At 38.8% G+C, this 17,016-nt stretch overlaps 1 protein-coding gene across 3 annotated transcripts; it reads right to left on the bottom strand.

The window, feature by feature from the left end:
• Window positions 1-1,600: 1,600 nt before the first annotated feature.
• On the bottom strand, window positions 1,601-16,686 carry LOC139653273 (complement C1q-like protein 2). Of its 3 annotated transcripts, none has more exons than XM_071530264.1 (5): window positions 16,335-16,686; window positions 4,119-4,190; window positions 3,934-4,017; window positions 3,283-3,414; window positions 1,601-3,135 (listed from the first exon to the last, which is right to left on the bottom strand). In XM_071530264.1, exons 1-5 carry the CDS (start codon window positions 16,531-16,533, stop codon window positions 2,852-2,854), a joined length of 771 nt encoding a protein of 256 aa, XP_071386365.1. In that variant the 5' UTR covers window positions 16,534-16,686; the 3' UTR covers window positions 1,601-2,851. The 3 variants fall into 3 exon arrangements, with proteins under 3 accessions (XP_071386365.1, XP_071386367.1, XP_071386366.1); XM_071530266.1 differs by lacking the exon at window positions 16,335-16,686 and adding an exon at window positions 4,422-4,631 and having other exon boundaries at window positions 1,608-3,135; XM_071530265.1 differs by lacking the exons at window positions 1,601-3,135; window positions 3,283-3,414; window positions 3,934-4,017; window positions 4,119-4,190 and adding exons at window positions 13,796-15,177; window positions 15,274-15,405; window positions 15,904-15,978; window positions 16,080-16,142 and having other exon boundaries at window positions 16,335-16,628.
• Window positions 16,687-17,016: the final 330 nt, after the last annotated feature.

Consider the following 17,016-nt stretch of genomic DNA (forward strand, 5'->3'; position numbering starts at 1 on the left):
GTAGTATTTGCTGAAACAGCAGCTATAGGCTAGTCCAGCTGGAAGGAAGTAAGTTATCAAGAGTCTGGTGATACTATAATGTTATTCTGTCTAAATACATTTGGCACCCTGTAACAGAGACCTGGGAACCTAGAAAAAGTGGTGCCATTTGTTTGAAGCTGGTTGTACGTCAGCCTCATAGTTACAGAGTCAAAACATGTTTGGAACATGCTGTTTGGTCTGACGACATTCTCTGTTTACTTAATCAGATATTTACATGGTTGTTCTGCATAGGAAGCTGTCAGTGATGTTCCCCTCCCATAAGCAAGTTAAAACCTGCTTTTACTGGCCTCACTGAATTTCCCCTTTCAGCTATCCAGCAAGATAAACACGTCCATACAGTAACTCCCAGGACCACGACGTGATGTTGAGATGCTTTACTTATATGAGCAGTGTGAAACTGAAAAATACACAAACAGTAGCACTAGTAAGTATCACTTACATCACATCATTTTTACATAAGCATAGATATACACCAGGTAAGTATTAAGCAAGGTAAGTACTACAGTATTAATGTAATGTAACTCATCTGACTAGCATATATTGTATACACAAACCCAAGAGGCTGGCTGAGTTAAATGGCTGAATGCGTTATATCAAATATGAACGCACAAACATCACAACATAAGCAACTGCATTACACTGAGGATTAAAGACTATATCCTTGAAATACATGGCAACATGCATAGATGGTAGAACACATGTATGAAACTAAGGCTAGCTAAATCTACATAACCGGCTGCCTATCATATCCCGCAGAGATCATTAACATAAATCTGGTCAAAAGAATGTGCTCATATCAAAGATACACCATATCACAATGTATAAACTCACAGCTAATGCCTTTTCAAGGGCTATGAATGAAGAATGCAAAGGATGAACAGACATCAGCTTCACTGGAGCACACATGCCATTTTCAGGTTACTCAGACTAACTTCCTGTCACACAGGAACTAGAAAGGCTATCTTTCTGTCACTGCACTATGGTAAGTGACCAGCAGGAGTCACCAAAAACACTGAATAACTGGCAGGGCCAGAACACTGCTTCTTGTATGAAGTACACAGTACACTGCTCAAGTACACAGGCAGCAAAGACAACTGAGGACACAAGAAAAGGCCTCAGAAAATCACAGCACTGTTCACTGCTTACTTACTTCTGGCTTTTATACTATCATGGTGCTGGGGTTTATTTTAATACTCTACTGGAAACCATTTCACAAACTTTTTTTGTCAGTATTGACACATTCAGAAAGGTATCAAAAGCCCTCAAGCAGCAACTATTGTACACACATATTGATGTAAAAGATTAACATATTTAAATTGTGTGCATACATATATATTGAGGTAAAATATATGAACTGAATTAACTGGTGTAATAGAGGCTCGTCCTCTGTGGGGCTTGAGTAAGAAGCAGAGACAGACACAGAGCAGATGCCTTTGAATGCTTTAGTGATGTAGTTGCAGAGGGTTACAGATCATATAGAATAAAAAAAACATTCATTGAATACAATGATAAACCATAACTATACTGGAACATATTATTGCTGATTATCGAGTCAATAGATGAATTAACATAAGACATAACACCCATTAATGCGAAGAATAAAGATGAATAAATCAGCAATTTTATGGAGACACAGCATTACAGGCCATTAGGTTAACATGGTTCAGGGAATATACATTACACAAACTGAATTTGCCTTCATATGGCCTTACTCAAATAATTAACAAACCCACCATTTAAAGAAAGTTGACTAACAACAATGGAAAACATAGAAGGGCTGAGCTGAGCATGCTCCCCTGCTCTCACACAACATGGCCGCCACAGAGAGACTCGCCCCAAACTGTGCTCCATTTATAGCAGGGTGGGCTGTGCTTCATTGAGGAATTAAAGGCGCAGAGTATGTTTATGTGAAAAGAGGGAATTCTGTATATATGTAGCTAGTATATTTGGGTCCTATATCCTTACTTGACAAAAGTTAATCCTTCAAACTGTTATGCTGCATCTTTTCTGTTAAGATAAATTCCATAACCTTTTCTTCTGATTCTTCACTCCCACAGGCTTTCAGTGTATCAGAAAAATATATTTTAAACACCCAGAACCACAAAAACACCCATCATCATAATCACCACAAAACTATTGAACAATAAACGAAAAATCCACCCTTGGATACTCTTACACTGTTGAATATCATCAGTCTGTGATGTTCAGTGCATTCCAGGATTTATTTTGTGATGGTGTGTTGTAATTTACTTTTATGGTGTAGCAACACTTTCCCTCAACCTGCCTCATCTACTTCTACTTCAGTTGCTTTCAATCAAAGGTGGGTGTGTGGATATATGAATACAGATAGCCAACTATATAGTTTGTGTAAATTGGGGCAATTCTATTATCACAGCCATGCCCCCCTTACTCAAAAGGCAGCATGTCTTGTGGCTGCATTGCATTCTGGTCCATTGAGGCTACTGTTGGTGGAGAAATTGGTCTCTCTGTCTCTTCTATGATGGTCTAGTCTAGAAAGAAGAGCCGAGAAAAAAACCCATGCTCTTTGATTCTGAGGGACTGACACCAAGATCTGACGTTTACCTTTGATATTTTAAATAACAAAAAAAATCTGCTATCAAACTCCATTGTAACTGCACTGGATATATCTTGACTTGACTTGATGTCATCTATGTTTGGCCAGTTACACATCAATCAACAGACAACAAAATGAGCCTAGAAATGCAAGGTACATTGACCATAGCTGTTTATAACAGTTTTAAGTGATTCAGGGGGGATTTTTCCTTTAACACAACTGCTGTCTTGTTCTTCACATGGTGAACAGCAAGTGACCGCTGAAGGTGCTGTGGTGATTTCCATCGTCATAGATCCTTGCGTTCTGCCAGAGATGCAGAAACACGACATCTCCGACCTCCAGAAGCAGTGAGACACCATTAGAGGAACTCCCATAACCAGACTTTTGGCGTTCATAGGCAATAAATATATGGTGTCCATTCTTGACCAAGACTGCACCGGAGGGAATTGAAGCATGTCCACCTGCACCGACATAGAACTGGAAGTGGTACACCCCCCTCACTGGTGCAGTGAAGACACCTGGAACAAACAGCTCATTGGTCAAACATCAAAACTCTGGAGTATTAAAGGACGACTGGGTTCTGTTTGGGTTGGTCAAGTTATATCAATTTGATGTCATTTTTTGTTATTGTTGAACTCAGTAGTGCAATATGATATATAACATACCTGTGTGGGGGTTGTAGGCATTTCCGATGTTTGTGGTGACATGTTTGAAGACCAAATTGGTTTGTGCATTGTAGGGTCCAGTGAATCCATGGCCAGACGCCAGTAGTGAGGCTGAGAAAGCCACCTGTTTGACTGAAATGCCACAAATATACAGTATATTTTCTTCTAGTTTCAAATATCAGTGTTGCATATTTCACGTTGCTACTGTTGTCAGTCACATTATTTACTATCATGACTTTCTTTGTCAATGTCTATAAAATACACTGCAAAATGCTATCTTTTTCTAAATATGCAAACAAAATCAAAATATTAAATGGAAAATGTTTAAAGGTGAATATAGAAGATCCAAATAACTTTTAACTAATGAAAACTGCTAACAAAACTGTTTATAACATTTGTATAGAGATTGCATTGTACTGAGAGAGAATAAAAAAATGTCATTATGCATAAGTTTTGGTCCTCGCATTTGATTGTAAATTAAATCATATAATGATAAAAAAGTGCCATCTCATGCTAATTTGTGTATATACATGCTTGAAAGGATGCATAAAAAAAATGGTTAAAGCACTGCGAATATGAAATCTATGTTCATGCTCAATCAGAACAAAACCTTTATGCTGATTTCTCACATTCAAACTTGACATACTGTACCTTTCACGTCTTTCTGCAAAGCCTCCACCTTGCTTTCAGTGATTGTAGAATTGGCTTTCAAGGAGGCAAGGGCTGCTGCTTGAGCTGAACATGAAGGTGATTTAAACATTCAGAATATGAATATGGATAAATTCATCATGCAAAATCTGTGAGTGTTACTTGAGTCAGTCATTTCTCTATAATACCTTGTAACTGTGTCTTCAGCATGTCCACCTGGCTCTTCTGCTGCTCCAGTTCTCTTAGCTTCACTGCCTGCGCTGCAACACACATACACAATATTGATCAACAGAGGAGAACATTAATAAGAAGGGTGCTAACAAACTGGGAGGAAGACATGTTTTTATAATCTGCATTTTGGCAAAAGGCATTTTTTCAGTATTCAAAGAAATTTCACTAAGAAATATTTGAATGGCATCTGGTATTTTGGATACACATTCCCCCAACTGGACAGACTTTTAAAGCCGTCTAAACATCAATCTTAATCCTACCTTCATTTTCTCTCTGCAAGTAATTCACTTTCACACTCAACTGAGCCAGTGAGACGACATGGACGTATTGCTGGGAGTCAGAGGAGATCACAGATGTAGTTGATTTTTTTGTCTTCCCTCCACACAGACAGCAGCCCAGCAACAGCAACCCAAACACAGTGGTCCCCATGGATAGACTGGTTACCTCTTTGCTCTCCTTCAAGTGTGTGTGTCTATACTGGCCTTTATAGACCCTAACCCTAACCCTAATGATCAGATTCAGAGATAAAATACACCTGAAAATGTGCAACTTGTTAGGCCTTTATGTTTTGCCTGACTGAATTCTTGATTTCAGTCCAAATGTAACCAGTTTTAATCAGGAACGTCTCATTTACTGTAAGCTCCCTTTATCTCACTCTATGTATTTCCCCATACTCACTCTGGGTATGATACTGACAACGTTAGACTGTGAGACTTGTTTTTCTGTTGATGTTCCCTTGGTTCCTTTTTTGTGATACTCAATTGATCACAGGGTGGACACTGTCCCTGCCTCCAAGGATTCATTGAGGTCAGAGGTCAGGGTCGGCTGCAGAAGAGCCCCTACAGTTGGCAGGGATCCTGTCTTGCACAAGGACACCTCAGGAGGGAAGACGTTTGGGGTCATGGAGCATAACAACTGGGACCTTCTGGTTACAAGACACTATCTCTAACCATTAGGTCACCCTGCTGCAATATACTTTAATTCCATTATACAGTTTATATGCTCCTACTATAAATCACTAAACTCAAAAACACTTCAACTAAACTAAAGTAATTCACCTCACCTCAGTCTGATTTGCCTTTGATCTGATCTTTTTGAAGACTGAAAATGAAATAAATGGACTCAACAGTGTCAGCATGTGAAGGTAGTAAAGGCATCTGTCTGGGACAATTGGTCTATTACCTATTTTATAACTTACCAAGTAGGTTTACATGCAGTGATGCAGTGTGAGAAATACAGTACATGGTTCAAGGTTTTTGCTGTTTTTTATTGGTTTTTAGATGCAAAGCAACTTACTTGAAAGTAACTCACTCACTCACGGAAATAAGGGAACACAAAATAGACTGACCATCAGGTATTTGTATCAACCATGGCATACACAAGCAGGGACGTAGCTAGGAATTCTGAATCCCCTGAAAGAATGTGGCTCGGGGACCCCCTTTTCATATAAAATAAATGTAAGTATTTTTTAAATAGCCTATAAATTGTTATATATTTAATACAGTGAATTAATAGTCAGCTTGAATATAGAGGTCAAATCCATTTTCCTCACTGCTCAATCTGTCTTTTTTGTTTTCTTTTACACACGCCACTCTCTTCTGGCTCTGCAAATGACTAACAGCATAATGCTACTAGTACCAAATCAAGACAAGTAAGAGAAATTATTCCATATCAATGCAATTGGCAGGTTGCTAACTAACAACCCAAGAGCTCACAAACCCACACAGTCCTCAATTTCATCTTCAGTAACATTGGATTATACATTTAACTATCTCTATATTCATGATTTATGACTCAGATTCATGAATAACTACTGAAAAAGAAATACAGCAGGGGTACCATCATTCAGAGTATTTTTCTTTTTCACATTCGACAGTGGATCCATTTTTTGTGCATAATTACAAGATACACAAAACAAAATAGTTAGGGAAACAAAAGGCATACGTTCGCAACTCTGTAACCAATGCGGACACACACACTGTCACACATACACACACATACACACACAGATAGGGAGAGAGAGAGAGAGAGAGAGAGAGAGAGAGAGATACTGGTGACCGGCTGTAGTGTTTTCTATCAAATTTACCAGTAGCATGTTTTGGATTTGAATCAGTTCACAGGCTGCTAATTTACTGTTGTTACAGATCATGTACTTAAAATGTATCGCTAACCTCACATCAAAGACACAGTAATGCACATGAAATAAAGTTAAGGAAACATAGTAAATAACTTGAGAGTCCACAAGTAATTTCTTTGTTTACAGATAAAGAACATTTTGTAAAATTACTTTTAGTAAAACCTTCAAATGAATTTACTGGTAGATTTGTAAGTGAAGGATAGATAGACTGACTACCTCTTTGCTCTTCTTCAAGTAAAGTGTGTGTGTCTATTCTGTCCTTCATATACAGTCTAAAACCTGTCATGATCAGATTCAGCGCCAAAATACACCAGGAAAATGCGCAACTTCTTACAACAGGCCTATTATGTTTTGCCTGACTGAAATCTTGATTTCAGTCCAAATGTAACCGGTTTTAACCAGGAACATCTCATTTACCACATGCAAGCTTTATCTCACACAATGTATTTCCCCATACTTACTCTGGGTGTGATACTGACAATGTTAGACTGCTAGATATGTTGTTCTGTTGATGTTCCCTTGTTCCCAACCTAATAATCAATTGACAGTGATTGTTTTTGTGTGATACTCTTGATCTCAGGGTGGACACTGTCTTTTTCCCTGCCTCCAAGGATTCATTGAGGTCAGAGGTCAGGGTCGGCTGCAGAAGAGCCCCTACCGTTGGCAGGGATCCTGTCTTTCACAAGGACACCTCAGCAGGGAAGACGTTTGAGGTCATGGAGGATTGCAACTGGGACCTTCTGGTTACAAAACACTTTCTCTAACCATCTCTAACCCTGCTGCAATATATTTTAATTTCATTATAGTTTTTATATTCTCCTATTATACATCACTAAGCTCAAAAACACTTCAAATGGACTAAAGCAATTCACCTTGCCTCAATCTGATTTGCCTTTGATCTGATCTTTTTGAAGATTGAAAATGAACTAAATAAACTAAAAGCAACTTTACAGTGTCAGTATGTGAAGGTAGTAAAAGCACCTGTCTGGGACTACTGGTATATATTTTATAACTTACCAAGTAGGTCTACATGCAGTGATGCAGTGTGAGAAATACAGTTCATGGACCTTGAAATTTACCCTAGTGGCCATTAGGAGGCATGGCACTGTCTACTGAGACTGAGCAGGATCATTCACTCACCTCTTCTCTGCAGTACTGCTGAACTGTGTGGCTGCTGCGCATCTATGACACTGTGTGTCCTCGTTTTAAATGGAGCTTATTAGTACAGAGCAAAAAGCTGTCTGTGTACCAAAAGTTGTCCCTGAATATTTTTAGGTTTTGGGAACCTACGCACCTGGAGCTTCACCCTTCAATCTTATTAGTTCACACAAAATTCAACTTTGCACACAATACAAAGTCAACAACACAATGCTTTAACAATATTAAATCAGACCAGTTCTCCATCAGTGTTTTAACAATGACTCCTTCCCCCTTTGGTATTGTTTTTAAGAAATATATTGCAGGTATAAATACAACTATTCAAATTATTTTATTTGAGAATGTAAAAATGATACTAATTTACTTTACTGAGAAGAATAATGAATATGTTTCTGTTTTATGTTTTTTGAAATCTCTTTGCCTGACAGATTTACATTATTTGTCCCTCTCTGGACAGGAAGTGACTGAAAAGAGTTTCAACTAGAAGGGCACTCGGAGAGTGCAGACCTCCGCCAAGGTTCGTGCTATTATTGCTTGTTCGTGAGTCGGATCCGGATCCGCTCCAAAATTGAATGGGTTCTTCCTTGGCCCATGCTGCACCCTTCCACGAAGATTCATGAAAATCGGGCCAGTAGTTTTTCCGTAATCCTGCTAACAGACAAACAAACAGACAAAAAAACAAACGGCACAGAAAACATAACCTCAGAAAAAACAGCGCAGAAAAAAATCATAAAATTAGTTTCAGTAAAACCTTCAAATTAATTTACTGGTAGATTTGTAAGTGAAGGATAGATAGACTGACTATCTCTTTGCTCTTCTTCAAGTAAAGTGTGTGTGTCTATTCTGTCCTTCATATACAGTCTAAAACCTGTCATGATCAGATTCAGCGCCAAAATATATCAGGAAAATGTGCAACTTCTTACAGCAGGCTATTATGTTTTGCCTGACTGAATTCTTGATTTCAGTCCAAGTGTAACCAGTTTTAACCAGGAACATCTCATTCACCACATGCAAGCTTTATCCCACACATTGTATTTCCCCATACTTACTCTGGGTGTGATACTGACAATGTTAGACTGCTAGATATGTTGTTCTTTTAATGTTCCCTTGTTCCCAACCTAATAATCAACTGACAGTGATTCTTTTTTGTGAAACTCTATTGACAACAGGGTGGAAACTGTCTTTTTCCCTGCCTCCAAGGATTCATTGAGGTCAGAGGTCAGGGTCGGCTGCAGAAGAGTCCCTACAGTTGGCAAGGATCCTGTCTTGCACAAGGACACCTCAGCAGGGAAGACGTTTGGGGTCATGGAGGATTGCAACTGGGACCTTCTGGTTACAAAACACTTTCTCTAATCATTAGGCGGCCCTGCTGCAATATACTTTAATTCCATTATACAGTTTATATTCTCCTCTTATAAATCACTATGAGCTCATAACACGGACTAAAGTAATTCACCTCGCCCCAATCTGATTTTCTTGAGTTAATCCATTGCAACATCCCAGCTGTTTTTGGCTGGGTAGACAGACCAGTTACCTGTAGATTAACTCTGTTTGACAATTGAACATTAAATATATGGACTCAACAGTGTCAGCATGTGAAGGTAGTGAAGGCTTCGGTCTGGGACTATTGGTCTATTACCTGTTTTATAACTCGCCAAGTAGGTTTACATGCAGTGATGCAGTGTGAGAAATACAGTACATGGGTGCAATTTTTTTTTTTTTTTTAATTGGAGCTTATTAGTTCAAAGAGAGCAAAAAGATGTCTGAGTGCTAAGAGTAGTGCTTCTGGTATGGCTTGGCTTGACTTAAGTCAGCCAAGTAACAAGCTCAGAAAAAGTCAACATAATATGCACATGTCTGTGATAAAGCAATATGGTAATGTTTGAACAGGTATTTATCAATACACAGGATATGATGCATCCCTTGTGCCATAATCCAAGGTGAACATTCATATAGAGGCCCAATTCAGAGTTTAACAGAACGATATATTCTACCATACAAATGAGTACCATAGAAAACAGCAGGCTATACCATCATAACTCTAAGACAGGCAGCAACATTCACAGGCTACCTACTCTAGCTTTCAGGGTGAGTGTAGGCAAGTCTTTTGGGTCATCAAGTGGGCACCGTCCTTCACCGATGTTTCGTTGAATAGCCCTCTGATGTAGCGACGTCACTGTCCACCTCATATTTCTGCTTCTTAACCAGAAGTCAGACAAGCACCTTGCACCTTGGGCTAAATGCCAATGGTGAAAATGGCTTATTTACCACATTCCAACAGAAAGACTAAGACAGTGATTTTAACAGTGATTTTAACACCCGATGAGGTTCCCGGGGTAAAATATACTGCTGCTTACTAACACCAACAATATTTGTGTGGTAGTGGTTAAGAAGTGTTGAGGTCTTGACAGTTTACCCTCTAGTCTGCCCAGACTGATTGCCCTTTATTGGTCTGTAAGCTCCCTACAGCATTTACATGTTAAATCTGAGAAGAGAAACCCTAACAGAAGGTGGAGATGAAGCACTTAAAGAATGAGAATGAAGGTACAGTAGTATGTCCGGTAATAAGACAAGTAATAGCATTAATTTCCCAGAAACCAATGTTTTGTTTCATGTTGCGTGACTTTTTGTCACAGCAGTTCATACCTGTAGAGAGGGTAGAAACCCCCAAAAATAACCTACAATTTTATATTTCTGGTTGTTGTGTTGTTTGCTGAATCAAACATTATTTCTTATGACAGAACAGTACAGTAAATAAAGACCACCCAATCGCTGTGTTTTGCAGACACTGTGAAAGAAGTTTAATAATGTGTGGGAGGCGGTTATAAACTGAATTTGGATCTGTTGTTGTGCCGCTCTCCGTGGTGCTGAGTAAGCAAATTGCCATTGGTCGTCATTGGTCATCATCAAGTACTTTACCGTCACTTAGGCCTACTGCCATTTCAATATTTTTTACATTGGGCTATATAGGCTACATCACTCAATTTCCATAGGTCTGTATTCACAGCCAAAACAGTTCATTCAAGATATATCCTATACCCAAGATACTGCCATTCCTTTCAAGAAGTCAAATTCAAATAACAGCTGTGACCCGTCAGACCAGAGTCATGCAGGCGCACTGTGCGACCAGAGAGGAGAGGGTTTTAAATTGATCATTCACAAGTGTGCAGATACGTTCTGATTGGTTAATTCCAAGAATTAAATGAAATTGGTGCCTATTAGGATATTTGTGTTACATACAGTAATGTGGATACTATATTTTGACATATAGCCTATTGATATTCAGCCATAATCGTAGCCTTAATTAAAACTCAGGATTTGTTGACGGTAAGCAATGCATTAAAAAACACCAGACTTATCCTTTAAGGTGCCATAAGTAATAATTGACTTCAGCGAGAACTAGCAGGAATGCGCACTGGCAAGCCTACAGGAAGAACACAGCAGTGGGGAATTGCCCTCACAAAGGCAAACACACTGCCTAACCAGTGTTTCATTAATTTCCCCATCTTACTTCCTTTTAGGACAATGCGTTACATAACATGACTTATTCTGTTTAAAAAAACAGAATAAACCCCAAACTTTGCCCATGTTGAATCCTCTAAATTTTAGATAGCAATTTTGACAAACGCTTAGTTGTATTCATTTTATTGTAACAGTCTCATTGCAGCAACCTTGGCCACACTAAAAAGATTACATTGCTCTCTCTCAGTCAAACAGGTGGCTTTCTCAGCCTCTCTGTTGGCTTCAGGCTCTGGGACTCTTGGATCCTTTAACACTCACACCACTCTAGTCTACAGACACGTCGTTACTAACATAATGCCTACAACCCAAACACAGGTATTCTATAAACACACAAATTCCAGCAATCAATTTGATACGAACGAATTTCATACGAACATCAGCCATCCTATTATGGGACGCCTCACTGCTTCTAGAGGTTGGAGATGTCGTGTCTGTGCGTCTCTGGAGCAACACAGTAATGTATGACAGTGAAAATTACAATAGCGCCTTCAGCGGTCATCTGTTGTTCACCATGTGAGAGGGACAAATTATAAATCACAATATATAAAATGTATAAAGCTCCATCATGCTAACAATTCCGACAGCTATGCCTTCATTCTGAAAATAAATGTAAATATAGATTTTCACAGCTCTTTTGCATCACTCCTTGTGGAGCATAATTTAAAACCAGCCATCAGCATGATCAGGAAGAGATCAATTGCAACCCCTTGTGGGGAACCATAAAGAGCACAGCACAGAACCATAACGATCCAGAGCACAGCGCCACTCCATTTTCCAAAGAAACCATTTTGGATGTTGATGTTCCCTAAAGTTACTTTTCAGAATCCACACTGACATATTACTAGTGATGAAAAAAAACAAAAACAAACTAGAGTGTACAGGATATGACCAACAAACCTATGACCAAATTTGGGTAACCTATTCCTTTAATGGGGGTGGAGGCTGACTGATGAAGACCATGTTGGGTTGAAACGTTACTGTAACAGTTTTACTAAGTTTTTGGGAGTGCTGTAATGTGAGCAGACACTACTACTTTCATCTTTTGATTGCTGTTTTTGTCCAGCTCCTGTGTGAGTATTTTGCATGTGTGTAAAATCTCTCCAATTTACCTGTCTTATGTGTATCTATAGATGTCAACCTATATTTACAGAGGCCTAGAATGTGTAATACATTGCCTATGTATGAATGTATAGATCAAACATGTGCTGTAGTGTTTTGACATTTCTTGTATTGAACAATGTCTTTTAACAGGATACATGGTGATCACTGTTATCATATATGTTTTAGGCTCTGGTGTTCTCTCAAAATCTCTCTTAACCAGTTCAACTCATCATGCTGCCTCAATGTACCTTTGAGAATTTGATGAATACTGTAAAATGGAAGCCCTTTCTGCGAATGCCAGCATACTTTTATTTAGGTTTACTCAAATGCTTCAACTCCATCCACATCATGTGTTGTTTCTTCAGAATGGAAAAGGCCATTACAATTTAGCACAGCGTGGTGGTAAAGGGTTACTGTAGGATAAGCATTGCTTTTAAAGAAGAAAAAATGTGAGTACTCTCTACGATGGCTGCTCCCATGGAATCACAGCACAGTGAATGGGAGAGACTGGAGAACAACTCCAGTAAGTAAAAGCAACTCTCTGCCTCCACCTAATGGAGATAAGTAGTAAATACACCCAGGGGAACCACTTGTAGTAGTCACTCGACAAGGATGGAAAAAGTATCAAAATATCTTGATCAAGTAGAAGTACTGTTACTTTGCCTTTGGATATGGAAGCCCATTCCTTTGCTGAAAATTTATTCCAGTAGGGGTAAGATTTCTGGTGTAAAAATCGACATATGTGAAAGTAAAATGTTGCTCATTTAAAATGTACACAGAGTAAAAGATACTCAGAGTAAGTGTTGCTTTTTACAAAAGAGAACACTGTTAAATGGAACCTTTTCCATACAATTTTAAGTACAAACGAGTTCAAACTAATTTTTGTTCAATCAATTAAAAAATCAAGCTCATCTTCTTGGCTGACCGGCCAGTTTCTGTTCCTTATGAAGAAAATGAGTGAAGAATCAGACTACTGTGATCATGGTGTTGCTTCTGTTTGGCTTGTTTCTCTCCCACTGTTTTGGCTAGGTCAGGTTTGAGCAGGCTGAAATGGTTTCAAATCGGACCTTGACCCCACACTTCTCCAGGTGGGTAAGCACCTCCTCTAGCCTTTGTACATGTTCCACCTCTGAAGCTGCTGTGATAAGGATATCATACAGAAAGCAGGTCCCATGTTCCAGTCCCTGCAGTGTCTGGTCCATGACTGATTGAAAGATTGCAGGCGTGCTGGAAACAACATATCTGAGGCAGTGGTATCTGAACAGTCCTCCATGGGTGTTGATAGCCTCTTCATCCAACTGGAGTATACTGGTATAGGCATGAGAGGTCCAGCTTGGTGAATGAAGGTAGGGGATATGTCTGTTCCTCAATACAACAGTTGACACTAACCTTATAGTCACCACATATCTTGCTAGTTTTATCAACCTTAGGCACTGTGACTATGGTGCCGCCCACTCGCTCCTCTCTATCTCTGACATCACACCCATTTTCTTCAGTCGATCCAGCTACTTCTCTACAGCTTCCCTAAATAATTAGGGGACTGGTCTGAATAATTAGGGGATTGGCCTTCAGTTCTCACATACTGTGTCTGAGCAGCAGCTTTACGGTTTCTGCATGCACGGGCGATGTATCCGGAAAGTTTCTCACAAGACAAGTGCATGGTTCCTTCAGTTTCTTACTCACACAGACACACAGACAGGAGAGTGGGACATGGTTAGGTAGCTTTACTCCCACAATATTGTATAAACACACTGCGGACATGCACAGCTGATTTTACTCTTCAACAGAACATCACTTCCTTCCTAGTTTTTGTTGTTCATAAAGATATAATTTCACTAGCCTCACATGAAGCCGGTTGTACTTCAGCCTCATAGTTACAAAAACATGCTCAGAACATGCTGTTTGTTCTGACTACATTTTACTTAATAATAATACATTATATTTATATAGCGCTTTCTCATGACTCAAAGCACTTTACAGCTTAAAAACAAAACAGCATTAAATATGTTTTAAGTATACTTAAAACTAACAATGCAATCATAAGTGATATGCTGTAAAATGGAATCACATTTTCCTATTTACTGGTGTAATGGAGGCTCATCATCTGTGGGGCTTGTGGAAGAAGCAGAGACAGACACAGAGCAGATGCCTTCGAATTCTGTAGTGATTTAGTTTCAGAGTGTTACAGAGTTACAGATGATAAATGAGAACAGATGTATGGACGTATGCTGTCTAGAACAGAAAATAAACAATTGAATACAATGATAAACCATCACTATATATGCTACTGGAATGCATTATTGCTGATTATCGAGTCAATAGATGAATTAACAAATTAAACAAACAATCTACCCTTGGATACACTTACACTGTTAGATATCATCAATCTGTGATGTTCAGTGCATACTAGAAGTTATTTTATGATGAAGAAGTGTTGTAATTTACTTGTTGCTTTCAATCAAAGGTGGGCGGCATGTGGAAATATGAATACAGATAGTTGGCCACTAATTTGTGAACAATGGGGCAATTTGATTTTCATAGCCAAAACCCATGCTCTTTTATTCTGAGGGACTGACACCAAAATCTAATGTTTACCTTTGATATTTTAAATAGCAAAAAAAATTCTGCTATCAAATTCCATTGTACCTGTGCTGGATATATCTTGACGTGATGTGATGTCATGTTTGGCCAGTTACACATCAACCCAACATACAAAAAAACGAGCCTAGAATTGCAAGGACCATAACTGTTTATAACAGTTTTAAGTGATTCAGGGGGGATTTTTCCTTTAACACAACTGCTGTCTTGTCCTCTTCACATGGTGAACAACAAGTGACCACTGAAGGTGCTGTGGTGATTTCCATCGTCAAAGATCCTTGCGTTCTGCCAGAGACGCAGAAACACGACATCTCCAACCTCCAGAAGCAGTGAGACACCATTAGATGATTTCCCATAACCAGACTTTTGGTGTTCATAGGCAATAAATATATGGTGTCCATTCTTGACCAAGCCGGCAGCGGCGGGATGTGAAGCATGTCCATGTGCACCGACATAGAACTGGAAGTGGTACACCCCCCTCACTGGTGCAGTGAAGACACCTGGAACAAACAGCTCATTGGTCAAACAGCAAAACGATTTTATGTCATTTTTTTGTTATTGTTGAACTCAGTAGTGCAATATAATATATAACATACCTGTGTGGGGGTTGTAGGCATTTCCGATGTTTGTGGTGACATGTCTGAAGACCAGATTGGTGTGTGCATTGTAGGGTCCAGTGAATCCACTGCCAGACGCCAGTAGTGAGGCTGAGAAAGCCACCTGTTTGACTGAAATGTCACAAATATATATTTTCTTCTAGTTTCAAATATCAGTGTTGCATATTTAACGTTGCTACTGTTGTCAGTCACATTATTTACTATCATGACTTTCTTTGTCAATGTCTATAAAATACACTGCAAAATGCTATCTTTTTCTAAATATGCAAACAAAATCAAAATATTAAATGGAAAATGTTTAAAAGTGAATATAGAAGATCCAAATAACTTGTAACTAACGAAAACTGCTGATGAAACTGTTTATAACATTTGTATAGAGATTGCATTGTACCGAGAAAGAATACAAAAATGTCATTATGCATAAGTTTTGGTCCTCGCATTTGATTGTAAATTGCCATAAAAAAGTGCCATCTCATGCTAATTTGTATGTGTATATACATGCTTGAAAGGATGCATCAAAAAAACTGCGAATATGAAATCTATGTTCATGCTCAATCAGAACAAAAATGCTGATTTCTCATATTCAAACTCACAACAAACATACTGTACCTTTCACATCTTTCTGCAAAGCCTCCACCTTGCTTTCAGTGATTGCTTTCAAGGAGGCAAGGGCTGCTGCTTGAGCTGAACATGAAGATGATTTAAACATTCAGAATATGAATATGGATAAATTCATCATGCAAAATCTGTGAGTGTTACTTGAGTCGGTCATTTCTCCATAATACCTTGTAACTGTGTCTTCAGCATGTCCACCTGGCTCTTCTGCTGCTCCAGCTTCACTGCCTGCGCTGCAACACACATACACAATATTGATCAACAGAGGAGAATGTTTTTATAATCTGCATTTTGGCAAAAAGGATTTTGTCAGTATTCAAATAAATTTCACAAAGAAGTATTTGAATGGCATCTGGTATTTTGAATACACATTCCCCCAACTGGACAGATTTTTAAAGCTGTCTAAACATCAATCTTAATCCTACCTTCATTTTCTCTCTGCAAGTAATTCACTTTCACACTCAGCTGAGCCAGTGAGACGACATGGACGTATTGCTGGGAGTCAGAGGAGATCACAGATGTAGTTGTTTTTACTGTCTGCCCTCCACACAGACAGCAGCCCAACAACAGCAACCTAAACACAGTGGTCCCCATGGATAGACTGGTTACCTCTTTCCTCTCCATCAAGTATAGTGTGTGTGTCTATTCTAGTCTTTATATACAGTCCCCAAACATGTCATGTTCAGATTCAGAGCCAAAATACACCAGGAAGTTCCTGGAAAATGTGCAGCTTCTTATAATTAGTATTTTTGCTTGACTACATTCCTGATTTCAGTCCAAACATGATCAGTTTTAAGCCATTTACCGTATGCTACCTTTGTCTCACTCATTGTATTTCCCCATTCTTACTTTGGGTATGACACTGCAAAAGTCAGACTGCTGTGGGAACAGACTGTTCAGCATGCTTTATTGGCATGAATGTCATAAGAACAACATTGCCAAAGCGTCTAAGAACGATGAGCTAGAAAAGATACAATTCAACAACAGAGTTAATAGTGAATACATTACTAAATAACAAAATCAAGTCAAGCCAGAGCATTCAGATAATAAAATATAACAAATTGGTAAATAAATAAATAAAATAAAATACTGCCAAAGCAAAAACTG

This window comes from Centroberyx affinis, unplaced genomic scaffold (assembly GCF_046629955.1).
Source record: "Centroberyx affinis isolate AG114_WGS23_722 - 3 ecotype Tasmania unplaced genomic scaffold, CSIRO-AGI_Caff_v1 ptg001907l_1, whole genome shotgun sequence".
Classification (NCBI taxonomy): Eukaryota; Metazoa; Chordata; class Actinopteri; order Beryciformes; family Berycidae; genus Centroberyx; species Centroberyx affinis.